Source organism: Alosa pseudoharengus, unplaced genomic scaffold, assembly GCF_046254945.1.
Source record: "Alosa pseudoharengus isolate Yale_2024_CS ecotype anadromous, Long Island Sound unplaced genomic scaffold, YU_APseudo_1.1 YU_APseudo_1.1_scf_14, whole genome shotgun sequence".
NCBI classification, from domain to species: domain Eukaryota; kingdom Metazoa; phylum Chordata; class Actinopteri; order Clupeiformes; family Clupeidae; genus Alosa; species Alosa pseudoharengus.
In genome coordinates, this window is record NW_027468609.1 from 34,696,480 (window position 1) to 34,722,456 (window position 25,977).

Sequence of the window (25,977 nt, forward strand, 5' to 3'; positions counted from 1 at the left end):
AATCCATGAAAATTAAAGCAAGTATATGAAAACAATAAAGTTCATCGTCATCAGATGTATTTAACTGAACATTTGACCTCACTGTCAACACTTCAAACTTTAATCATACATTCTATCCATTTTTAAACACAGCAATTCATCTTCAAGAGATCATTCAACTTTTTCTTCAGGACGGCACATAAAACAGAGTATAAATGACATGAAAACAAACAAACAATTATTTCATTTACCATAAAAATTGCTACAGTTACAAAAGAACCCATTTATACAAAATGATCCACAACACAGCTGAGATCATGTAGACTAGAGCTTACAGTACTTTTGATTTTGAACTGAGTAACATTCGGAATATACAGGAAGAAATTAGGAAGTACAAAACATATACGTATACATTTCAAATAAGCTTCATATACATTATAACTACCACTCAGTCATGATACACAGGTGAATTTTAAACATGGAGATCTACACCTGAATGTGACATGGGCTCTGGTATGTAAACACAACCAATTATCTTGCCGAATGATCATTAATTTGTCATTAGATGACTGTGGAGCCCACATGCAGATGACTAAGAACATTGTTTATAAGAACAAAATTGTCAGGAATCCAAAACATTCCTTTTTAAGACTTTTTTCATAAGTAATAATGTGTAATCTAGAATTTATCAAGTAGAAAAATAGATTTACAATATTTAATTATTTAAAATCATAAAGTTTAAAGTTGGATAATTCATCAGAACAGCAGAAACACCTATGTTTCAAATAAAGTTGTTATACCTCTGATCAGCATTTTCTTTTTACTACTACCCAATTACCTACTCTTGATGTAACTTAATCTGTCACAGACAGGAATTCAACTTACAGTATATACTGTACAGTCATTGCATGTATAAATAAACTCATTTGAGTTCCAGACATATGATGGAAGAATGTATGTCTCACACTGGTTACGCAAGTGTTGGAAACATTTTCTATGCATCCAGTATCCTTACAGCATGTAAACACTTCCATAAAGGGCTATTCATTCATATAAGCAACCATAAAACTTAGTAATAATTGACAAATGTTTATAAAGCTAATTATTCATAGTCATGACTGCACTGATAAATTGTGTAAGCCCTCACAGCTCGATATATCACAATACAATATAAAGCTTCTTTCACCTCTGTAATGTCATCATTGCCATCATCAAGAGGTAAAAGAAGCTCTAATGGCTGAATACTTTATGAATGTGTTTATGATGCTTTAAGGATATTGAGTTTCAGTAAATTGTTACCCAAGAGTTTATTTTTTTTGTGAAAAAAGAAGTCTTGGTATATCTACAACATAACTACAAGTATCAATTTAAAAGCTTTGTATAGCTGCCATGCTTTGTATACCTGAGAGAAAATGTTACATGACTGTTGCCTTTTACCCTGAAATCTACATCTTGAATCTTCAACAAATGGAAATGACCATTCAGGAGCATCACTGCCCTATAACTAGCTCTGAGCCTGGCTGCTATACCACTGCTCAAGGGACAGGTACTCCCTCCCTAATTCACAGATTCTAAAAAAGGACAGCCTATCTTTGCTTCACTGTAATCACAGAGTGCTTGACTTATAATAATTAACATATTCAGCAAGGAGATAGTACTTCCAAAACTACTCATATAAGCACACTTTTTGTACAACTGTAAGAGCATAGTTTTGGGGAAGACATGGACCCAAACCAAGGGCCATAACTGAACAGAAAGCAGCATAACTTCTATTTCATATGATGGTAAATAAAAATGTAGTATAGTGCAGTGTTAATGATCTACCTCAAATGAGTACCCTATATAAGACAATAATGACTGTCAGTAGATTGCCCACTGACATGCTTATAGCTACAGTAAACAGAGAGGAAACAAAAACAAACAAAACAAAAAAAAAAAAATCATATGCTACAATTTGCTGCCATTGGCAAATGTTTAGTGATATTTACATTGCTGCATGAAGTTCTTGTCGACAGCAATGACATCCTCAGTGTCAGACTAATGAAACTCGGCCTTTAGGTTTCACATGCCCATTCCCTCTGACCTGAGTCTGCATCAGTAGAGACAGGACTGGGAGAGCGCCCTCTGGTGTTGGAGGCCAGTACTGATGGTGCGCACCATACGCTTGGAGGAGCTCTTCATGTCTGCAGCAGCGATGATGGCTCGGTCGAGTGAGCTGCTGAGAGACCGCCCGCGCTCTCCCTCTCGGATCCGGTAGGCTTTGGCTTGGCTGGGTCGCTCCGTTCCCACGGAAATGTACGGCATGGGCATGGCTGCCTTCAGCTTGGGGCCGGGGTAGTAGCTGTGGAGGAGGACAGAGACGTGTTGCAGTAGAACACATCACATCACACAGCACTGAGGTACAAGTGTTGCACACAGACACACACACAGCATGCAGGTTTACTGTCAAGTTATACACTATGATCAATTCCATGTAATATAATGCAAGTCTGAAGATAGACTGACATTCGAGCAGGCCAAGTCTTCCACCTCCTATTCAGTCAATCCAATCTCACCATATACCACAGAAAAGCTTGAGCATTTCAGACATGCTGAACAGAGCTGTTTCACCAGTACCCCAACGGCTCTCCATAAAACACAGGACAGGACAGGACATGACATGAGTCTGCAAGTCTGTGTTTTCATCTACCAGTGTGTGTGTGTGTGTGTGTGTGTGTGTGTGTGTGTGTGACTAGCACTCACAGCACGGATGGGTAAACTGGCACACACTGAACTATGGGCACGCTGCCCAGCACAGCGCCGGGTGGAGGTGCCAGGAACACACGCCCTGCGTCCCTGCGTGGTGAGCTCTCTGGGCGAGGCTGTCTGGAGGACGGGCCGGGATCACGGTCCGCCTGACGGTCTGTCAGAGAAGGGGAAACAACATGGCCTTGGGTGTGACACATTGAGACACAAGGTAGCCGGCAAATCCACTTACAATATCAGCTATGATAAAATCCAACCCACCATCCCACGGCCTAATAAAATGAAGACATCCTGATTCAATTTCACTTTATTGGATGGTGTGTCAGGCCTAGATGACTTTTGTCTCCGTACCTTGTTCGATGGCCGTACCAACTAAAATGGCATCTTCAACATCTACCACGTTTAACATTTGTCAACTCAAACAAATGAAAGCTGGAGGGCCCTCTAGTGTCTCGGTGTGGACGACTGACCTGTCTGAACAGCAGTGCTTCGTCTGGACGCTGAGGATCTACGCAGTGGACGGCAATGGGAGGCCGAGCGACTGAGACGCTTCCCACTGCCACTCCTCTCTGGACCTGCCGCTGAAACACCGAGACACGCACAACACCACCATGAGGGACACGGAGAGAGAGAGAGAGAGAGAAAAGACAGAATAACCGTGAAGGTGAGGGAGAGAGAAAAAAGATAGAATACACAACGCAACGGAGAGGGATATAGAGAAAAGGAGACCGAATAAACACGAGCTGTCTAATCTTTCCTCACCTGGCTGAGCTGTGCCCGGTTTGGCACAGTGCTTTGAGACACAGCCGTGGTACGCAGTGCCCAGATTCCCCCTCTGGTTGGCATCAACAACGTCTTCAGGCACAACAGATGGCCCAAGGCGCTGGCCTGACAACAAATAACACAACACCACACTGAGTTCCATCACACTTCACAACAGAATTCAGCCGCATTCACCACAGCGCCAACAACTACTATCGACTCTAATATCCAACACCTGTTACTTCAAGGTAATATTAGATACATTCTAAAATATAAATAAATAAATAAATACATAAATAAACTGATGTCATACAGGTATGGCCTCCACTGCTCTCCTGTGCTGCTGAAATCACTGTCAGACTCTCTCTCCGAGCTGCTATGAATACTGCTGTATATCTCATCTCTTGTTTGGGCTCAGACTGGGCATGCCCAGAATCATCTAAGGCTGGAAATGATACAAACCCACTTTGTACAGTTTTGATGTACGAAAGCTCAATCTACAGAACTGTGTTTGAGGAGGAACATGTAAGAAATGCACAGGCGTCCTTTCATGACACATTGCATTGACATATTGGCATATTTGGCTAACTAGACAAAACAGGAAGTAGATGATAATAGTTCAAGTTAATTGTATCTACATTTACAGTTCCATTTATTCACATTAGGCTAGGTCAGTCACTTCTTAACAATTCTAACAGCTTGTCCTAACTGCACGCGAGTGTTCGACTGTTGCATAGCATTGAATGCTCTCTGTCCACACTGAATCTGTTAAATATGCCGTTCGATTGCGTCATGTTTCTTCTTCAATACAGCAGAACAATGCAAGCTAAAGAAAGAAAATAGAAACAGGGCATCCGACAATAGTTCTGCCCAAAACGATCTGCTACATCACGCTGCACAGCATTGTGTCGCATCGCATTCAGTTTCGGACATTCTAATTGAAAACAAAGAAATCACTTTGATGCTAATGCTCACTCACGTGGCATGCAGTTAGGACACAGTGTAAGTATCTGTCGCACTCACTCTCTGGCCGAGGGCGGGGCATAGACATTGATCTGGACCTCTGGGTCCTCCTCTCCACCACCACCTCTTCCTCCTCCTCCTCGGTCACTCTGTTGCTCTCTCCATCCTCCGCTCTCCTGCTGTTCCGCTTAGATGGCCTAACAGAAAGAGTCAAAACTACAGCTCAAAATACAGCTTCAAAACTATGCCCAAGGTGAATAGGACATAACTGCAGCTGTAGCAATACTGGTAGACTAGAGCGGAGAATCTGTAGCAGTCTGCTCTAAAATGTTTGCATGTCAGTGTCGGTCTATAGGTAGTGGGACTTCATGATACTAGTCCTGAAAGTCCAGGCCTAACAGTAAGGGGTGTACCTGTAAGGCGTGCTGTGTGCGGGTGAGCTGTGTGGAGAGGCTGGCTCAGAGCTGGGGGAGAGGGGCACACACAGAGTCCCCTCCAAACACTCCTTCAGTCTGTTCACCTCCACTTGCAGGGACTGGAGGGCCTCACTGCAGCATGGGTGGACACACACGCACACAAGGTTCATTAGGAAAAGTAAGGCTTCAAAATCCCCAAAATTCTAACAGACGATGAAGATGAAAAGCAGTGTTGAGGGACCTGGTGGAAAACCACTCATGCAGACCTGTGCTCACGACACTTGACATGCTTTTGTTTACTCTAGGTCTGTTACACTGGCACACTGCAGTACATAACCTCCAGTCCACACCATGCCTTGTACACACTGCACACACACTTACACCATGCAGGGTTAAAGCATCACACTTGAGTTCTCAAAGTACCTCCAGTCTAGACTTCCATTTCTTATGAACCAAGAGGTCAGCTCTACAATGGAATGAGGGCCACAACAGATTCAATATCTCAAAACATCAGGAAGTGATGCAACATATGACATGACATACAAATACTGTCATCAATCAATATACATCTTCACATACCTCTGGAAGGTTATTGACAACAATATCTTTTTACTTGTGTACGCATACGGACTACCACACAGCATATTGCATACTTTGTGAAAAAAAGTACCGGCAATAATAAAAAAGTTAATAAAAATAAACTTGGACACTAATCTATAATCTTAACATATTGTTGCCAAATTGCTGAAGAAAAGAAGACTGGCCTCCCTCCACCATGATGCCCACTCTGATGGTCAGGCTTCTCCAGATCTGAGCTGGGTCTCCCCCAGCGTCCTCCTCCCCTACTCAGCCATCTGGCTCCGCTGGGTGAACCGTCCCATTTGCAGCAATGGCCTTTATTGCAGTGCAGGAGACAGCTTTTGTTTTACTGCGTCTCCTTTTGATCACCCTCTCCTTTTTTCCGTTATCTCCTTACTTTTTCTGCACGCCCGCCCCTGCTGTGCTGAAAGCAGCCCAGCCAGTATACTCAGAGGGGAGCCATAAATCTCTCTGCTTGTTTGTGCCACCCATTGCCATGGCAGTCCCTCGCGGACAACTCACCACTGATTGGTCAGCTGGACAGAACTTTGGGCTTTGAGGTGGTCGCCATGGCGATAAGGCGCAGACAGGGAGGAGTTTCGCTGGTATACTGGCGGCTGGTTGGTCGCTCGTCTGTAGTACTGGCTGTTCTGTTCCTTCTCCTCCTGTCCTGACAGGGAGTGGGCTGAGATGGATGGAGAGAGGCAAAGTGAGAAACAGGAAAGAAAGAGAGAAAGAGAGAGAGAGAGAGAAAGAGAGATAGAGAGAGAAAGAGAGAGCGAGAGCCACTCCAGTAATAAGTGATTAGTTGGAGTGGCTAAGCTTTAATGATTTACCCTAAAGCAGGGCATCATTATGACATTCCAGAGATATCAAAAACTCTGCTCACTCTGCTATGAAATCCCTCAATAACATTTATTGTCTTTTTTTTATTAACCTAGGTTATTGAGGGGTTTCATAGCACAGTGAGAAGTACTCTATATTCAGTCATGGATTTGGTCCTAATGCATGGCTGAACGTAGAGTACTTTGGGTCTATCTGATCATGTGCATGGTACATGCATATATCTACATGGATGAGGACTCTACATCTGCATCTACAACGTAAGACTGTCTGTGAGTTTAAAGTCAACGTCTTGTTCTAGATCTATGCGTGTGTGTCCCTGACCCTGTACTCACTCTCACTGGCCCCACTGCTGGTCCAGGCCTGTAGCGGCTCCCTTGACCAGCGCTGGGGGGAGCTGCTGGAAGACAGGCTGGGAGGGGGCCTCCTCTCTCCTCCTCCCCTCCTCTGCGGAGGTGTGGGGGCTCCTCCAGCCGACCCAGTCGAGCCCGCGCTCCCCCGGGAGGTGCGAGCCAGAGAGGGAGGCCTCTGCTGGGGGTCACAGGAGGGAGGTGGCCCTGAGTCGGTGACTGTCACGGGACTCTCAGTTTCCTCGGTTTCCTCCAGCGGCGTTGTCCTATAGAGAAGGGGAAAGAGGGAGAATTCATATGAATTGAATAATATGGTTACCACTTATGCATGTAAATTATCAAATGGAACATATTACATGGACATAAACGAATGGATACAGTGCAAAACATTGCGTAGAACAGTGTACACACAATTTCTGTTCGATTACTGTTGTTTTTCCTGATCTAACCCACATGGGAAATGTGAGATGTAATGAGAATGGCACGCCTGAGGAAATCAGGCCCTCACCTCGCCTTCTCCCCCTGCTGGAGAGGACTGTGAAGTGCAGGAGTCAGGCGGCTCTCGGAGCCCACAAAGCCACTGTCAGTCTCCGGGGACAGAAGACCATCCTGTAGGAGCAGAGAGAGAAACAATGATGTCCAGCTTACTGGTTAAAGTGTAAATAACGATAACAGATCAAACAAATGAAAATGAATTTAATTAAAGTGAATACACTGAAATATGGTATACTGAATTGATTAAAACAAAGCTCCTGAACACACACAAAAAGGTCCTACAAGTATATAATTTACAGCAGTATTCCACCACTGACCTGAGAGGGCGCTCTAGCACCTCTGGCCTGGGCCTTGTAGGTTCTCTTGTTGAGTGTTGTGGTGGCAGTAGCCATCCCGTCGCCCAGGCTGTAGAGGCTGCTGCTGCCCGACCTCCTGCTCCCCGAGGCCCGGCTGGGGCTGGAGACGTCCTGAGCACCGGGGTAAGAGGAGCAGCGCTCCAGGGGGGCTCCCCCCAGATGGAGCTCCGCCAGGCTGCCGCGCGGCGACTCTGCACCGGGCCCCGTGGAACACTCCAGCGTTGGGAGGGACCCCCTGGAAAAGGACACCATCAGTAAGGGTCTGAAGAGGTTGGCCAAGAGTACATTCAAATACCTTCCTTCAATTATTGTCTCAGCTCAGTCTCTGAGCAGTCTTTGTGTTTAATATTTCATTCTCACTAGCTGATATACACAATACAAAATAGTATGACCGTATGCAGTCTGAATTCAAAGGTAGAAACAAACAAAATATAAACATCAACATTCTGCCTCATATAAAAAAGTGATAGAACTCACTGTTGAGGTGGGCGGCTCTGGCCTTGCTCGCCGTCACTAGGCCAGGGTGGTCTCGCCTCTATCCCATCATCCCCTGGGAGAGGAGTGGCATCTGGGTCAGGGGTGCTGTGCCAGTTGGGTCTGGATGCCACGTCAAGAACCTGCGGCAGCTCCTTCACACTCTGATACCTAAAAAATGGACGAGAACTTATCCACCTCTGCTTCTCTACCTTACCACCTCACTGCATATACCCCTTCTACTTTTCAGCAGAATTCCAATCCCTATTCAAAAATGTAAAAAAGAAAAAAAATATGTGAAAATGGTTCGTACACTACATTTTTTTGTGTCCAGTAACCTTACTTCAAGCCCAGTAGCCATTCCCTACAGGCATAATGACCACACTGTTCTGTCCTTCCTCCTGCTCCACTTGTGCTTACTCTCCCTCTCAGTGACTTTGCTTTGCATTGTGGGTGAGACGAGTGATACGGGGTGTGTTGTGCGCCAGAGGCTGTTCAGACTCCAGTTACTCGGCAGCCTCGCTTAGGGATGCACAGTGTCAGACGCAAGGGTACAGCGCACCTGCCCTTGATGACTATGCAGCATGCCCAGTGTGTGTGTGTGTGTGTGTGTGTGGCTGTGTGTGGCTGTGTGTGTGTGTGTGTGTGTGTGTGTGTGTGTGTGTGTGTGTGTGTGTGTGTGTGCGTGCGTGTGTGCGTGTGTGTGTGCGTGTGTGCGGTGGGAGTAGTGTGGGTTATTTAGTGGACTCACTGGCCCAGCAGATTGCTGAAGTCCCGCTCCACGCACTGGTGCTTCTGTTGGAGGGGCCGGAGGAGGAGAGAAGGCAGGGAATCCTCTTCGTCTTCGTATTCCTCTTCCTCCATGTCGACTTCTCGCTCGCTCGCTCCACTCACTGAGCTCACCTCCACCCTGATGGTCATCTGATCTCCCACACCCACACGACACACTGGACCCTGAGAGAGAGAGAGAGAGAGAGAGAGAGAGAGAGAGAGAGAGAGAGAGAGAGAGAGAGAGATGAGAGAGAGAGGGGAACTATTAAAGTGATCTTAAGATATTGAGTTTTTGAAGGTATTCGTAATTGATGGATGGGTATTCACAGCAAAGTTTATACATACAGTAATGCATGATCCTGTATTCAAATCAAATCTACATAAAGATCAGATCATGCAGTATTGTAAGACCAAATGTGATCTCCCCTTTTCACACCTCTACAACAGCACCACCCGGTGTTCACACTAAGTATGGTTTGTTCTTTTCACTGTAACCATTAGTTCAGTCAGTCACAGTAATTACAGTGCCCACAGTTGTGAGTGTGTCGTGTGTGTGTGTGTGTGTGTGTATGTGTGTGTGAGGGAGGAAGAGACGGAAGTAGAGAGATGGCAGAGAGATAGTAGAGGCATAATTGACACCCAGGGGAAACGGTCCTGGATGCTTGTTGTGGTGTTGTGCACCACAGCTCTCCGTTGGGGGGGGGGGGGGTTGAGTGGCGGGAGAGACTACCTGTGGGCGTGGCAGCGTGTCACTCTCCCTCGGGCTCAGGGAGATCGGATGTGGAGAGGGCTGAGGCTCGGACATGGGCGAGGACTGCTGGGTTTGCTCCACCCATTCCTTCAGCTCGTCCAATCGCATTCCTGACTGGAAGATCTGTCCTTCAAGGTCCCTGTGAAGTACAGAAATATGTTCGTGTGACTGTGCATGCAATATTAATTAGTTATGTGCACAACCAGTCTAAATGATTCTCAATGTACTAAAAAACATCAATAATCTTCTGCCAGTCAGGGGTTAAATATCTCCCAAACACATATTAACACACACACACACACACACACACACACACTAGGGTTTCCGCTAGAAAAAAGTGGTGCCGGTCAAAGTGACCGGCAGAGGTTTCGTTTTCCGGACATTTTGATGATATGCCGGTCAAATATCCTATTATCGCTTCTTAATTAGTCAAGTTGAGGAAAACTGGAGACAGGCTATGTAGCTTAAAGAATGACATGATCAGGATGTATAGAATGCAACATGTTCATTAGCCTAACTTAAATATGCCTAACAAGATCTAGCCAGTATCTATGTTTTCATGGACAGCAAGAATCCGCTTCGTTCGTTAGGTTACATTGTTCGTTGCTGCTACCCACATTATCTCCAGTGGTTCAACTGTTTGCACAGATGCGCACACACAAGAATGAGCGCTCACAACCCTAAGGCTATGCCTCTTTATTTGATAACAATAAATTAAGAAAAATTTCCTATTCTGGGAAATGTTTATTTTCTTTTTCTTTTGGTCCGCGGTTCAATGATACAATTTGATTGATTCGGAATTTATCCGCGGACCAGCAATCTCCTCGTCGAGGAGGCCCTAACCCTGCAGATCATAGACAGAGAAAGCATATGCTTTGGGTACAGAACACAGTTGCATGTCCATGGGTGTCTACACGGGGAATGACAAGTCTTGTCTTGGTGCGGCCGCACCCCCCGCAACACCGAGGTGAAGTTAGTTTGATATTTGATATTCGGATATTCGACAGATATTAAACATTTTTTTAATGCAGCCGTTTTCACCCCGTGTTTGCAGACAATGTACAAACAGATGACCTGTCTACTTGCTCCCAGCCGACCTACTTAGGGACCGTCTATAAAGTACCTTCTGAATTACCTTCATAGTCTTTTTTGTCAATAGCTTTGACATCATGTGACTTAGTGACTCCAAACCAATGCAGAATAGTTATCCTATATGGGACTCATCGGACACACCTCTTTTTATAGTCACTGTATGCACACTGTATTTTATATGAATATTTTAAAGAAAATACATTATTTCCCATAAGGAATGGTCTCCTTTTTTCAATACCTCCCAAGCCATATGACCTAGTGACTCCAAACCAATGCAGAATGCAAAAATGAATATCTGTCGAATATCCGAATATCAAATATCAAACTAACTTCACCTCGGTCCCCGACCGTATATCAAATATCAAACTAACTTCACCTCGGTCCCCGCAACTCTACTTCCAGCGTCACTGATTCCGACAGATACGCCCAACACTTCTGCTTTTTATCTGGTGGTGGTGGAGCTGACCGGACATCTGAGGCTTCAGACGTTACCAATTTATCATCATCCATCGCGTCTGGCCTCTGAAAAAACTTTTAAGGCTAGTCTGCCTGGGCCTGGCCATGTTTGAACCATCTCACTCAAACGGTAGAGCCTGTTCATTTAAAAACATAGCCAGAGGAGGTATTCTTGCTTTAATATAGGCCTACATTTTACGCTTATTCTCAAATTCAGATTGCATTAGGGGGACGGGATTATTAGCCAATTTCAATCGGACAATTTGACCGGAGAGATTTAATTTTGTCGGACATTTCATTTTTTTTTTCGGCCAATGTCCGATAATTACCGGACAACGGAAACCCTGACACACACACACACACACACACACACACACACACACCAACAGGTCTTACCTGTTTGGGTCAAAAGGTGTGAGCCTGCTTCCTGTCTGCTGTAGGAACTTGTGCTCCTCCCGTGCGGCAAGGTAGGCACTCTCCAGAGCCTCCTGGCCCTGAGCCAGCTCATGCAGGCCCTGAGGACACGACACGACACAACACAACACAACACACATCAGACAACACCTCCAGACGCCTACTACACTGCACCACCATCATCTACATCATCTACGTCTACATCATCTTTCTCCTCATCATCCACCTCCTTCATCACCATCCTCATCACTGCACCATTCATTATACTCAACATCCTTTCATTATAATATTCTCTTTTAAACTCTCTTTCCATTCTCTTTCCATTAAAACTAGGTACTATGCTATGTTCAGTACATACTACAGACGGTTTCATTGATAGAGCAAGACAAATTGTCAGTAGCTGTAGGTATGCAGCAATAGAGCAACATCGGTAGTACAGGTGTATTAATATGCAGCTCTCATTTACAGCTCATCTACCTTCATCTGCTCATGGGCTTTCAGTTGACCTCTTCTCAGGAGCTCCTCAAATGTGTCAAGCTGTTCGAGAAAAAAAGACCTCTCAATTTTGAGACACATTATGTAGAGTGGGGCTAACTAGTACCCGTACAGCCCTTAGCCTTTTTAACACTCGGATATTAAGATTCAGCAGTTTTGGGGTGGCGTGAGTTGGGGTACCTGCAGGTGGAACCTCTGGACCTGAGAGAGCAGGGCTGTGGTGAGCTGCTCGATGGCACGCAGACCCCTCTGTCTGGAGACCGAGTCCACGGAGGAGGGCCGGGCAGGGGACACGGCTGCATGATCTACAATAACGACCAAAGAGTCCTTTAAACCCTTTCTCAGAGAGAGCACTTGTGTGGTCATTTATGGTTCTCTTTCTTACCCTCATAGATCTGTTTTGAATGTGTGGGGACATAACCACGTCAAATAACTCAATGCATTTAAGCTGCTATTATTGACTGTAAACTCTAGTGAGACCAACAGTCTTTATAAAGTCTGTGGAGTAGATTTCTGCATGGATGCACACATTTTCTTGGTATACTCGAGATGATGACCCCTACCTGAGTTTGACCTTTGGAGAGTCTGCTGAGGTGCATCCAGCTCAGCCCTCTGAGCCTGAGGAAAACTAAGGATCATGACCTTTGACCCCTCCTTCACGGACCCTGATTGGACGGAGTGGCTTGGCTTGGGCGGGTCCGAGTACAGGCCAACCTGCAGGCCAGTTAAAAAAAAAAGAGAGAGAACACATCACAGCTCATTCCAGGCAACTGGGGAAGGTTCTGGAACATAGTGAACTGCAGACTGTGAAAAGCAGCAGCACAGCACCAAGCCAATTAGCAATTTCAACAACACTCAGCAAAGTCTGAAGCTCCTCAAGCAGACTAAAGAGCACTGAGTACCCAGGACTCAATCCCAATGCTGGCTTGGAATTTTGCCATACTGTGCTGCTAACACACTGGTTGCTATGTGCCGTCTTTCCACCATGCCTTCTATGAGCCATCTTATCTTGCAGCCATCTTTTTTTGTATTTCAAATCTCTTATATCAGCTTGACTGAAAATCAAATCTGAAATGCCTGCAAGCGCCACAGTCTGTCTGCATGCATGGCGAAGCTGTATGCACAGTGCAGCATGAAGAGTGGGAATGCCTTGTGCATGTGTGTTTGGTGTGTGCGTGTGTGAATGTGTGTGTGTGTGTGTGCTGTGTAGTGAGAGTGGGTGCGTGCAGAGGGCCAGTGCTGTAAATTATATTCCCTGCCCCCACCCCAGTCTCACAGCCTTTGTGCCGCAGTGATTTAGAGCTTCCCAGTGACCACTGCAGGAGATGAGGCAGATAGACCTCTGCAGCCAGCTAACCCTCTGATTGGCTAATAAAACCCAGCCAAACGAAGGGGACAGTTTACAGCCAGTGTCATGGGAGACCTGGTGCGGCTGATAACACCCAAGAGTATTTTACTGCTGAATGACATATTCTGGATATTTACGGTGACGCACTACCATGCACATTAACACACAATCTATCTATTGACGTTCACAATCAATTCATTTGTTCATGCATGTGCAGACCCACATCCACACAACATGCGTACAAATATGCATGTACAACATTGTAGTAACATAGAGAGCAACACAGACATACAGACACACTTCTACACATTTCAGACAGAGCCAAAGGGTGGCACTGTGTGACTGTCTCCCCCTGCTAAGCCTGTGGCAGACAGTAAATCACAGGCCCACTCACCCCTGAGTGACCCTCCTGCCTACCAGTCAACATCGCCCCCTACCTGCCACGCCGAGGCACTGCAGCGTCAGCCGCCTTACTCACTCTACTAACAACAACTACCAGTACTATCATCAACAGCAACAACACACACAACTCCTTCTGATGCTCCTTTTTCAGATCGCTCCAGCCCCTCAGCTTACTTGTCAGGTGCAGGAAACCGGTCTCCTTCAGCATCCACTGAAGAAAGGCTGTGTGTGTGTGTGTGTGAGGGGGAGGGGTGCTGTTTAGGGATTAGACTGGAGGCCCATTCACTCGTGTCCCACTCTAGTCTGTCTGGAGTGGCAGGGGGACAGATGGTGGGAGGAGAGGCAAGGAGAAGAGGTGGAAAGGTGTAGAGGTAAGCTGGATTTAATTAGCGTGTGGAACTGCGTCGCTCTGAGCAGCAGGTAGAGTGCACTCGACACCTTACATCAAACGCAAAGGCACTACTGTGTTTGTCACTTTGTTGAGTTCAGTTACAGCCTACTGTGCGTGAGTTTTAGTTTGGTGCAGTTACTCAGCATGAATGGTGTTGACAGAGACTGATGACATCACTTCCTGTTTGTCCCTCACGGCAGCACATGACTGCTGGTCGGCCGCATGCAGGCATGTGCTGCGGAATGGCCCCCGGAGCTCATATGATTTCACTCCTTCGTCTGGTAAAGTCAGGACAGATCAGATGACCTCCCTCATCAGGACCATTAGGGCAAATTAGCTAGTAAACATGCCAATGGTCAGCCGAGCGGCTAATATTCTCTCTGGCCTTTCAAATAGGCCAGCAGGAAGCAATGACAACACGATGTCTGCACAGCGTTGACAAAAACACACTTGGAAAGGCCTGTAGCATTTACGATTGCGTTGAAGGCAGCTTTGCACTCTGCCAAAACATTTAGCACTTGGAGCCACATCAAGACAAGGCTAATATAATGCAATTATGCCTAAGATGGCTTTCTTCACATATCTACTGTAACTCACACTGCTTACTAGACTTCTTCCCCTCACAATCCTTATGTCTTCACTCAAGGATCCACATGTTTTTCTTCCCATACACAAACATTTTTAGGGCCTTCAATTTTCACTGCATCTCCGCAACCACAAAGGGGGATGTCAGTGCCAGGCCACACACCGAAAATAGTGCCTGCTCTCTGGATGTCGCCTCCAGAGGAGAAGGGGTAGTGTGGTTCTCACCGGGGCTGTAATCAGTGGTGGGCGGCCACACAAAAGAGTCCGGCTGCCGTGCGTATGTGTGTGCTTTGTGCCGAGGCGGGCAGCCACAGCTTCAGATGCAGAGCAGGGAGAGCTAAAAATAACCCAGACGATATCAAACGACAGGCACAAGAAGTGGCACGCAGCGGGTGGGGAGAGAGAGAGAGAGAGAGAGGGAGAGAAAAGAGGGGGGTGTGAGGGCTCCAGAGACAACGGACACTGCACATCGAGTGAATAAGAGACGGACAGATGAGGGGCTGGAGTAGAAGCTGCGTGCCGAATGAAGTTAAATTAACCCACTCATGTGCGCTTGCAATGTAAATATGCAAGCATACGACCGTGCACATGACAACACAGCTTCCCACAAACTCAGATAGGCACACACGCACATACACACACACACAAATAAACAAACCTTGGCCTCCAAGCGCAGTCGGTCAATAGTATTTTCTGCCGCAGCATATTTTGTCAGCAGTCTTTTGTAATCCTCCTGTTAGAAAGATTAAGGCAGTTTAACACAAACAAAAAAGAAGGAGAAAGTTTAAACTATTGAATCCCAAACAATTGAAGACGGCCTAATAAATATTGCATAAAGCCAATTGCTGTACTACTGGGAAACCAAACTGGCACCACACAGATTCAAGTTTAAATGTTTATGTCTAGATGAAGGGCTTCTTTCCAAGGTGCAATTTTCCTGCTTCATCACTGCCAACACTTTGAGGCCTTGTTTCATACTCAAACTTAAGTCTGGCACTTGGCATTAAAGGAAAAGTTCAGAATTACTCAATCTGGAGTCTATCTGTAGATTATAATGAATCTAAATTTTCCAAAACAACGTCAATCTGTGCAGTTTTGATTAAGATCGGAGTATGCATTTACAACTGAATAACATATAGCATAGCCTTTGGGGGAAGCTTCACTAGGTCAAAGTAAATCACTCTTTTAAGCCATTAGCTAGCCTCAAAATAACCATTACACATCTATGCTGCTATTATGGAGAGGGTCCCTGAAAATACTGAAGTATTTTTACCTTTGTAAAACTTCTCCTTTAATGAAACAGTACTTTGTGTGTGTTTTTGGGTGTGTCTGTATTTGTGTATAAAATATGCTAATGCTAATGAAACCACAGACCTGTTCATTTTTCCAAGGTAAACAGTTGATACGGGAGGCAGAAGAAGTGGGTGCCATTGTGAACCTTTGGAAAGGTGTGACACAGGTGAAACAGTCCCGGTCACAGAGATCACAGAGAACATACCTGCAGCTGCTGCATCAGAGCGGTGGCCTGCTGAGGGTCCCGGAAGCCCTCGGGCACCGTACGGTTCAGGGGCCCATGGGGCCCACCGTCGCCGGGGCCTGGAGACTCCTGGGGGTCCTCGCTGCTGCTCAGGAGCACCTCGCAGACAATCTCCGCCGGAGACTTGAAAACCATCAGGGGCTCCGGGGGCTCGCCATCCTGCTGGACAGCATGCTTGCTCTTGGGGGGTTTGTAGCCCGTCTTGGGAAAGTGGACCCGAGGCTGGACTTTGGAGAAGTCGGGGGAGGGGTGGGTGAGCTTCCCTCGCCTGGTGAGGACAAATGATTCAGTGCACTGACAGGAGTGCAAAGAGAATAAATGCAGCAAAGAAAGCTCGGGCCAAGTATTGCATTGTGTATTAAAGCCCAGCTCTGCCCAGCTACTTCCCTCTGTTTACACTGGGACAGATTCCAGAAGCCCTCAACTGAATTAAGTTTGGAGTCCCAGATTTTCTGCACTGTCAATCAGTGAGTTTATGAGGTTTATTTAAGTGACAACATTCACAAAAAAAGATTGAGTTTTGCAGATCAAGAGAGAATAGTATGATGGGCTCAAGCCAAGGCTGATACAAAATGTTTCATTTATATTCTGGCCTGCTCCCATATAAATAGAGTGAAATCTCTAGGAAAAAGCAAGCTAATCATATCAGAAGCCTATTATCAAACATCTAATTAGTAACGATTCTACACTAGATATATTGAGGTGAAATTACCAGAGAAAAATATTAATCAAAAAAAGTTCTGAAAAGGTTTTCTCTGAGATAACTTTTAGTCAGCAATGAATAAATCACAAGTACTACTTAGCTCAGGTGATCCATCAAACATGGCCTTACCCTCGCACAAATGTTGACCTTTTATGACCAGATTTTACTCTTCACTCTTTACTCTTTTACTCTTACTATCAACACTGCAGAGTGCAAATACAGAAAAAGAAGACTATGTTTTTAGAATATGTGTGATGCATATGCATTGCTCTCACATCTGGTTTAGCCAGTTCCATTTGTATCACTTCCAATTGTTGCAGCTTAGGTTCTACTTCAGTTGCATGTCCGGCCATAGGACACAGAGGGAAACTCTGAAATGAAAAGGCTTACCTGACATCTGTGTGGCTAGCAGCAGGGCTTGTGCTGAAAGCAGCAGCACCAGGCCTCCTCCTCTCAATCTTGCTGGTCTTTGGGCTCCTAAAATGATTATGATGAGTCCTGTCTGGAGAGGAGTGGGGAGGTGACTTCCTGTGTCCAGCCCTAGAGGGTGCAGGAGCTGAGGATTGTGGGCTTTCCTGAGAATCATACTGGTTTCTTCGAGGAGATGGAGTTGGTCGAGGAGGATACACACTAGAGTCTGGGAGGCTCTCTGTGCAGGAAGCTTCTGGAAACTTCTCCTCCTGAATCCCAGGGAAGTCTAAAGGATCTTCCATGGACAGGTGCAGGAGGTGGGAAGGAGGAGAGATCAGTGGAACTGTATGAGGAACAGGGTGAGGTGAAGGAGGTGGGGTGTGGGAAGTAGAGTGCCTTGTGAAACCAGATATGTTATGTACAACCTTCTGTGGACCTTTCAAGTCCTCAAAGGCTTGTGGGTAATGCTCCTCCATCTCCCCTCCAGCATGAAGGTCTGCCTTTGGAAACCTGTTCTTTCGGTTCTTATGATGAGTTGGCCTGCTAGGAGATGATCTGGATGGGGAGTCCCTGAGTTCAGCCTTAGAAAATGTCGCATCTGAAGACTCTGGGCTTCCCTGAATGGAACGCTTGGTTTCCTCATAGGAGTTTGTTGGAAGATTTCTTGGTAAAATTGATGAACTAAGACCTGGTTCTAGCCCTAAGTTGTTCCTGTGTCCAAGGCTGAGTTCAGACTTGCAGACTGAATGGGAAGGCTGAGGAATTTCCTGAAAATCAAGTGGACTTCTCCTGGGGGAGGGTGTTGGGGTCAAGTGATAACCTGTTTGCTCGCCTAGCTGGTCTATCTTCATGCTCTCTCTGTCAGAACTTTTTGGTCCGTTAGATCCAGTCCTATATTCTGAGTCACAGTGGGCTTGTCTCGACCCAGAATTCCTTGCTCTGACTTGAGGGGCTGGGACATTCTGGAACTCCTCCCACTCAGAATCAGCTACTTCATCCTCAGTCGTATCCATCTGTCTATGTGAGGGAGTCCAGTTCCTGTTCCGGTTCTGAGTCACCCTATTCACGTCACCTTCACCTCCCACTCTATGCTGTCTCTCATCCTCAGTCCAGCCTTCCTGCAAAGTCAAACTGTCCTGCCCCTCTAGAGAATTATCCTCAACTGTAAGAAAACAAACAAAAACAAAAATTGAGCGACAACTTCAAACAGAACACTGGACTGTTAAGCAGTACTCAAATTACTCTTTTTCTTAAACTATCTGGAAATCATGATGTTAGCACTAGACTCTGCGCAAATCCAGACTGGACTGGACTGAAAATATTTTCTGATTGGCTGACAGGGGTTACTAATTCTGTATGTCAGCACACTTCTGAAGTAGATCTGGTAAAAAAAAGTTGAATCAGCGTTCAATGTCAATGCTCTTTTGAATGGTAACAAAAACCCACTGAACCAAAAAAAAAAGTAGGACAACAAACTGAACAGGTCGGCTTCTTTTTATCCTACACTGTATGTTTTTTTGTATGTTATATACATGCCTATTGCCTACATACATGAGTGGTAACCAGGGTATAAGCAGAATAACAGCCTTTGAAGGTGTTCTGACATGGAATTAATGAACTTGTCGGAGGAAAGTTCTTTGTCTCAGCCTCGTCCATTAATTCTGTATCAGGACACCTCGATGGCCATTATCCCTTACTTAACTCACGCTGAGATGGAGTGTTTGTGTCCTCTCCAGCAGGAGAGTCCAGGAGTTCGCTCAGGTTAAAGCTCAGATCCTGCAGAGTCATGGGGGGACCCTTGTGTGGTTCGGGTGTCCCCGTGTCCCAAATGCCGCTCTGCTCCTGCTCCTCATCCCACTCCTCTTCCTCTCCGAAACCCTGCTCCTCTTCCTCACCCAGACCCCACTCGTGCCCTTCTCCCTGGGATCCCTGGTGGGAAACACCATTTGCACACATATAGTGGAGAGGGTCATAGCACAGAAGGTTGCTTCTCTTATCTTTAGTTCTCTGGTTTACATATTAAAGCTAAAATATATATCCTACAATATATGGAATTTACATGGTAAATATTAATAATGTTTCAACGTGGGCCATTCTTCAGAATATCTAATATGCTCTTGTAATGATGTTTTGCATGTAGATTGTACGGCAAACTGAAAACACTATAAAACAAAGACCATGGAGTCCTCACCCTCTCAAAGTAGGGGGACGAGCCAAAGTCATCCTCGTCTGGATCCATCTCCTCTCCCAACCCCAACATCAGCTCTTCGCCCTGGGTCTCCTCCAGGCCGATGATCCCCCGCTCATCCATCTGGCTCTGGAACTCATCCTCCTCCTCTCCTCCACCTCCCTCCCAGCTCAGCTCAGCCTCCGACCCCCCAGGGCTGGCAGGAGAGGCAGGCTCTGGGGCCGGGGTCCATTCCAGCTCCCCAGCAGTGATGCTCTGCCTTTTCCTCTCCATTCTCTTCCTCCCTCTTTCTTTTAAGTTTCCCCCCTCTTCCTTCCTTACCTCACTTGTCTAACCCCTTGTCCTCTCATAGTCCCACTGCCATATGGGGCCCCAGGACTCGGGGCAACAGGAAGAGCCATGGCTGGAAGAGTTCCCCGTTTAGACTTGAGTAGTCAGGCTGGGTAACGTCCACCCAAATGTCCACTCAAAGCAGCAGGGCCTGAGGGCGCTTCCAGCTGCGATATGGACCCTAAAATGAAATACCCACAGAATTAAACTATCTCTATCGCTGCACTCATGTGCTCCTTTGTGTACTCATCAGCCTCTTAAAATCGAAGAGGTTGCACTTGACAATGACCACAATAACAAACATTATCCAATTGCAATAAGGAGAAATGCTTATTCTCATCACCATAACTCAGTCAGCCATTAATCAACAAGCTGTCATACCTCGCTTGAGCGCACAGTTGTGCATAAGCAATCTCAATTATCTTTTCTGAATATTTGTCTAAATCAAAACTCAACAATCAAAACGTGAACTCACAACTCACAAGTTCACCTTGGAAGCATTTGGTGACAACATAATGACATTCAAATGTGAGTAGTGTTAAAGTAATTTCAATAAAGCTGAACAATTTGAAACGTAATGCATACCTGCTGATATGGGTAAATGAACTGGGATTTTTAGTCTGAAACTGTCTAAAAGAACTTAGTGTCACAAAGACCTATCCTTTGTGACATTTGTTAGGTTGTTGTGTGGGGCAAGCTGTTCTAGAACCCCGAATTTGCACTGGTGGATAGTTTCCATGACAACCACAGAACAACAATGGTTACTCTGACAAGCCCAAGAGCTCAATGCAGCAATCTGCCTCCATCCAATCAGCATTCATGGCACTCTGCCTCAAGAAAACTGAAGTGAGGTTTAGACAAGTGCGGGGAAAGGAACTTCTTAGCTTTTCTCTGGAGCAGCACATCATCAAAGGAAAAATAATACGGATATGCTTGTATTTTTTATTGGAATGGGGAAAGTCACACCAGGACTTTGGATGCACAGTAGACAGACAATAGCCTACTCTTGAATGCAAAAAGATACCTACTAACTTTGGAATCTCTTTTAAATCTTGTCAGCCAGCTGAATGTCTCTCTCAGTGTTTCCCCCAGAATTGAATTCTATTTGTGGTGGTAGGTTTGCAGAATTAACAGTTTTTAACAAATTAGCGCAGCGTGGTTATGATGCAGCACGATTTAGCCAGTCTTAGCCAGACTTTTATGATAACAATTGCAGGATTGTTAATGTTTTCTTTAAACATGCATGTAGGTTTGTTGAGAGACAAGGGGAGGCTGCGCAAAGGTGCACATATCTCTACAATGAATGAATTACATCCAATTTAAAGTACAACATGCAAAATCATTGTGTGGTGGTCAATGTTGATATTGTGGTAGGCCGCCACAAATAAGTCAATGTGTGGGAAACACTGCTCTCTGCATCAAACCAAGTGGATTTCTTAAGTGTCATGACATACCAATAAGTCTTAGAACAGATGCATGTATGTGGTATGTGTGTGTGTGTGTGTGCATGCATAAGGTAATCGTCTGACACTGACATGATCCACAGTAATGATGTGAAAACTGAACGGTACAGTCTGCAGGTTTGTGCTGAGACTTGTGCCAGTAGTGACAGATTTGGGTCTCTTCCAAGACAGCCCCCCCCACCCCCGTTTACCCTCCTTAGGTTACCTTAAATCACCTTTCTCAACAGAACAATGTGCTGAGTATTGTAATATTTACTCCACTTATTTTGTTGTAGCTACACCATCATAATAATATCTAATAAATATGTAATAGCCTATATTATACAAACAATGCCTGACAAAGATGCCAATTACCAACGTGCAGGCAGAGAACATAAGAGGACAGTGACCCCCTGAAATCTCAGCAGGTCCTTATCAGGCCTACAGAGGACAAGTGTGACTTTCAAAGACAGTGGAGGGCAGACTGATTAGCCTACTCCCCTCATTTCTCATTTGAAACACTAGTCTAAATGGGGGGTTCTCCGACAACGTCCAACACCCCGGCTTAGCCAAAGAAGATTAGCGGAGGGTGCTGTGACTAATCTGATACATGGATGCATCACCAACATTTAACACAAACACACACACACACACACAGGCTCGCCTTTATAACCCATTTGAGAGAACAAATGGCACTCTCACTCAGAGGCTGTAAGACCAACGGTCCTTTCGTAAGCAACTACAGAGATGCAACAGTTACACTGAGATAGTGTGGATTAAAAGAAAGCATTTCTTCTCATGCAAAATAAAATACTCAGATTTACTTGATAAACATGCTGTTTTGTTTTGTTTTGTATTTTTAAAGCTACTGGTTTACTGAGACTTTTTCTGTGACTGTGATATATAAGATTAGTGTTCCAAGTAACATAAGATTTCCAAATCCCTATGTAGCATGAAATGTGCATGAAATTGTGTCTCTAATTGAATTTGGGTGACACTTTTGGTGACACTAATGTAAGTAAGAATTGATTACTACAGTTATTAAGGCCAATAAATAACTTATAAGATGCTGCACGTGCTGCACATTTTTGAACAGCTGGACTGGAATGTAGGCCTACCAAATTCCATGGACAACTAGGCCTATATTACAGTCTTGAAGGTGCAACAAGTAACTAACCCATAGATATTGACGAGAGATGATTCTAAGCCAAGCATAACTATAATCCACTGTCAGTGTGATCATGTACAGCACATGTAGGCTAGCACAAGCACTCACCTTCCAAGCAGGTGTTCACCTCAACTTATTACCACTTCCCTCGCGTCCTGGCTGCGTCTGCAAGAGTCACTTCTTCCGCAGGAGCTGGGATATCCTCCTGACGAAGGAACGCAGAGCACATCGAGATGTCAGTGCGCACCCACACACACAGATAACACACTCGCAGTGTCTATCACCGCCCACAGCTCTGGCTGGACACTAATCCCCAGGGTGCAATGCAGCCGGTGCGTGTCTCCGAGTCAGGCTAATTAGATGCCTGCCCGCTCCTCCAGAGGCTCACAGGAACTCCCCACCTGTCAGACTCAGTAACTGCACTCTGATTTCCCCCACACTCTGACAGCAACTCGGCAGCTTCCCTGGGCCAAGAGACTGGTGGGAAGAATGCATAGCTCCCAGATAGACTTGTGGGACATGTGGAAGTTACGAATCAGAAGGCCTTCGGGGCGTAATCAGCTTAGGAGACGAAGGGGTGGATAAGGCCAGACTCACTAAAAACACAGACTGGTCTGCTATGGTTACTATAGTATACACACATTGTATATGGAAACTCTGCAGTGTAACACAACCAAACCAGTTCAGGACAAACTATGGCACAGTATAGGTGCTTGTTGGCAATGAAGCCCACCTTTTGCTCAACTTAGCCATATAGGGTTTGTTTGAAAGCAGAGACACAAAACAAGAAAAATGTGTGAGGTATGATGATGATTTTAAAAAACTTCTTTTAAATAAAGACATTGACTGATTGGGGTCTAAAATCATGTCAATATCGCAGTGAGTACAGTACTTGGCATTAAAATATGTCACATTGTCGCCATTACAAAATCACAGGAAGTGCACATTTTCTATGGCAACATGGGCTACTGATCTTGCAACAGACTAATTATGATGAAACAATAAACAGATCCATTCAAAATTAAAAACTTTAGCTCTAGTCTATGTGCAAACAGGATGTGAAATAATGTAGGCTATCCAGCTGCCTCACATATTCCATGCAAAGGACAGGTTTCCTTCGCATTACTGACACTAGAAATTGGGATGTAACACCCACTGTCAGTGGTATTTCTTCTGGTCAATGAAACACCCATTCTATTCAATCCAACCAAACTTTAGGAACAGTAGAATAGCCACAGTAGGCCTACTCTTTAAATATCTGTTACCAAAATGATTGCCACCTCTATGGGTTGATCCTGTTTGCTGACACCTGGCCTAAATCACAGTGTGGTAGTACGGACACTCATTCCAATAGGCTGGCAAAACCAGGTTAACAAAAGCACAGACAAAAATGTCACTCTCCCAATAGCCTATAGCCAATCACTTGAAGAATAGCCTACATAAGCAGTTCACTTTTGACAAACAAGAGCTCATTCTCTGCTGAAAGACTAAAGACTAGGCCTACTCCCTTTCTCAAATCAAGTAGATTCAGATTGTTTGGTCCGAGAAACATTAATCACTTTCGTGTTAATTAAAAGACCTTCCCAGTAACTAGGTCTAGGCTACCTGTTTGTGAAGCCATAACAGTTTCTTAAGTTAGGCCAAAAGGATTTTAGAATGACGACGTAGGAACAAGTACTTTAAATAGTATCTCCAATGTATAGAAATCATCCATGACTGGAGGATATTTAAACCAGACTATGATTTAAATCACAGGGAAGGGAAGAACATTTGAAAGTAGGCTATGTCCTACTTGGGGCCTACTCATGTATGAATTTTACAAAGAACAGACATTTATTTTTCATTCAAGATGTTACAGGTATACAAAATATGAAGTCGTTTAGGATATCCCTACCAAGCACCTTTATACTAAGTTATCGCTAACAAGCTAACTCAAATGTTGCATTTTGCATCCCCAGATGTTGATTAAACAATCTTGACTCTACTGGGGCTATTATTAAGCTAAACAAGACAATCACCTAGCTAACCTTGAAATTACAGTCGTGTGATCTTGCGGCTCGTCATCTACCTAAATATCACAGCAATAGTAAATCATAGCAACTTTCACTTAGCTTCGAAAACATTTCACAACTCTCCTTACGACCAGTTAAATGATACATTATACCTTACTTTACCTTTTAAGACACCACATTAGAGTCCTCATAGCAAGTGAAACATCACACACACAGTGATGGTCTCATGGTTGCCTTGTGAACCGTACACAAACTAACGCAACCTAACGATAGCTTATGTCACCAAGCGACTGGCGGAGCACGTCTCCCTCTCCCACTCCTATGCTGTCGAAACTTCAAGGTGGCCCAGCACTGCCTCCACTTACAATAGAGCATGCAAGTAAATGTTGCTAATCGCATTTGTTTTTATCTAAATAACAATGTAATAGGGTTACAGTAGTTACTGTTTAAAATTAAAACTAACTAACCCGTAAGGTACGTAAGGGTTCCGTCGTAGCTTTGTCTTGCACAGCACAGCAGCCGCCGCCGCCGCCGCCTACTAGCTTCTACTACTAGTCTAACTGTTTGCTTGACTTCTTGTTCTTGCCAACACCAACAGTTTTCATCTTAATCTGTTAGTGTTAACCATAGGATAGTCTAGGTCAGTCCTATCATAATCTTAGATTCTCCTCGTGTTACAGGAAATGTAAAGTGGCAGCGTTCGCTTTTACATGAGAAGACTTCTTTTTTTCTTTTTCAAATAACTAAACGAACGCGGTGCTGTGATTCGGGGGGCGGATGAAATCTTTCATAAAATAAACACGACGCTTCGAACTCGAAACCGATTGGCTGGTTGCTGCTGTGGGCAGGATTAATGTTTGATTGACGTGGACTAACTACTTTCACAACTCAGTTGAAAGATGTGCGTGTGTGCCTGTTATTTGTAAGCACCCTAAAAGTGACTACTGCATTCAAAGTATTTTTAAATTCGGATGAAATCTAACTTTGGCCGTCAGTAGCCTAGCCTATCTTTCAAAATCTCACAAAATCATAAAATGTATGCTGTTGACAGACTGTGACAGCAATTAAAGCTAACGCCACTAGATGGCTGTCTGATTTAATTTTGGTGGTCTAGACTGGTTTTGTTAAAGCTGAGAATTGGATTTGACCACTAGATGGAGACGGTAGATTGAGAATCACCAACTGTGCAAAATGGTTTTAAACAGCCTGTGCATGACATTTTCCTGTAATTTCCAGCATAATATTCCAAGGCTATATATGCTGTAGGCCTACATGTGCACCCAATTGAGAACAGCAATTGAGGTGTCCAAGATTAATCTCAGGATCAAGTGGATGTTACAATTGCACAAAGTTAATCCTTCCGATATCAATATTAGGATGTCTGTCAGTTGGCTGATGAGTATCACACACAATGTCCAGAACTGTCATCTCCATTGTCATTTATCTTTACTGAGTAGCCTATCACATCTAACAGTTGTTTATTTGAAAAGGCTCCACAGGGCTTGTTAGTGACCCTCAG

General features: G+C 44.9%; 1 protein-coding gene across 3 annotated transcripts; it reads right to left on the reverse strand.

Annotated features, from left to right (window-relative positions):
• Window positions 1-89: 89 nt before the first annotated feature.
• Window positions 90-25,121, reverse strand: akna (AT-hook transcription factor). 3 transcript variants are annotated; one of them, XM_076284795.1, is made up of 24 exons: window positions 24,926-25,121; window positions 22,555-22,651; window positions 19,510-20,017; window positions 19,025-19,247; window positions 17,298-18,480; window positions 16,166-16,472; window positions 15,326-15,400; window positions 12,505-12,655; window positions 12,122-12,246; window positions 11,924-11,983; window positions 11,429-11,547; window positions 9,464-9,623; window positions 8,714-8,916; window positions 7,966-8,133; window positions 7,450-7,723; window positions 7,146-7,246; window positions 6,623-6,903; window positions 5,967-6,129; window positions 4,863-4,997; window positions 4,510-4,646; window positions 3,487-3,612; window positions 3,195-3,305; window positions 2,722-2,881; window positions 90-2,320 (listed from the first exon to the last, which is right to left on the reverse strand). In XM_076284795.1, exons 3-24 carry the CDS (start codon window positions 19,777-19,779, stop codon window positions 2,074-2,076), a joined length of 4,779 nt encoding a protein of 1,592 aa, XP_076140910.1. In that variant the 5' UTR covers window positions 19,780-20,017; window positions 22,555-22,651; window positions 24,926-25,121; the 3' UTR covers window positions 90-2,073. The 3 variants fall into 3 exon arrangements, with proteins under 3 accessions (XP_076140910.1, XP_076140911.1, XP_076140912.1); XM_076284796.1 differs by lacking the exon at window positions 24,926-25,121 and adding an exon at window positions 24,621-24,756; XM_076284797.1 differs by lacking the exons at window positions 22,555-22,651; window positions 24,926-25,121 and having other exon boundaries at window positions 19,510-20,247.
• Between the last annotated feature and the right edge of the window lie 856 nt (window positions 25,122-25,977).

Excerpts from the sequence above, each read along its gene's own strand:
- akna (XM_076284795.1), bottom strand. The coding sequence starts at position 19,779 with ATGGAGAGGAAAAGGCAGAGCATCACTGCTGGGGAGCTGGAATGGACC. Across the intron at positions 11,548-11,923 it reads AAGCCCATGAGCAGATGAAG|GGCCTGCATGAGCTGGCTCA; the intron begins GTAGATGAGCTG and ends TCGTGTCCTCAG. Across the intron at positions 6,904-7,145 it reads CAGCAGGGGGAGAAGGCGAG|GACAACGCCGCTGGAGGAAA; the intron begins GTGAGGGCCTGA and ends CCTTCTCTATAG.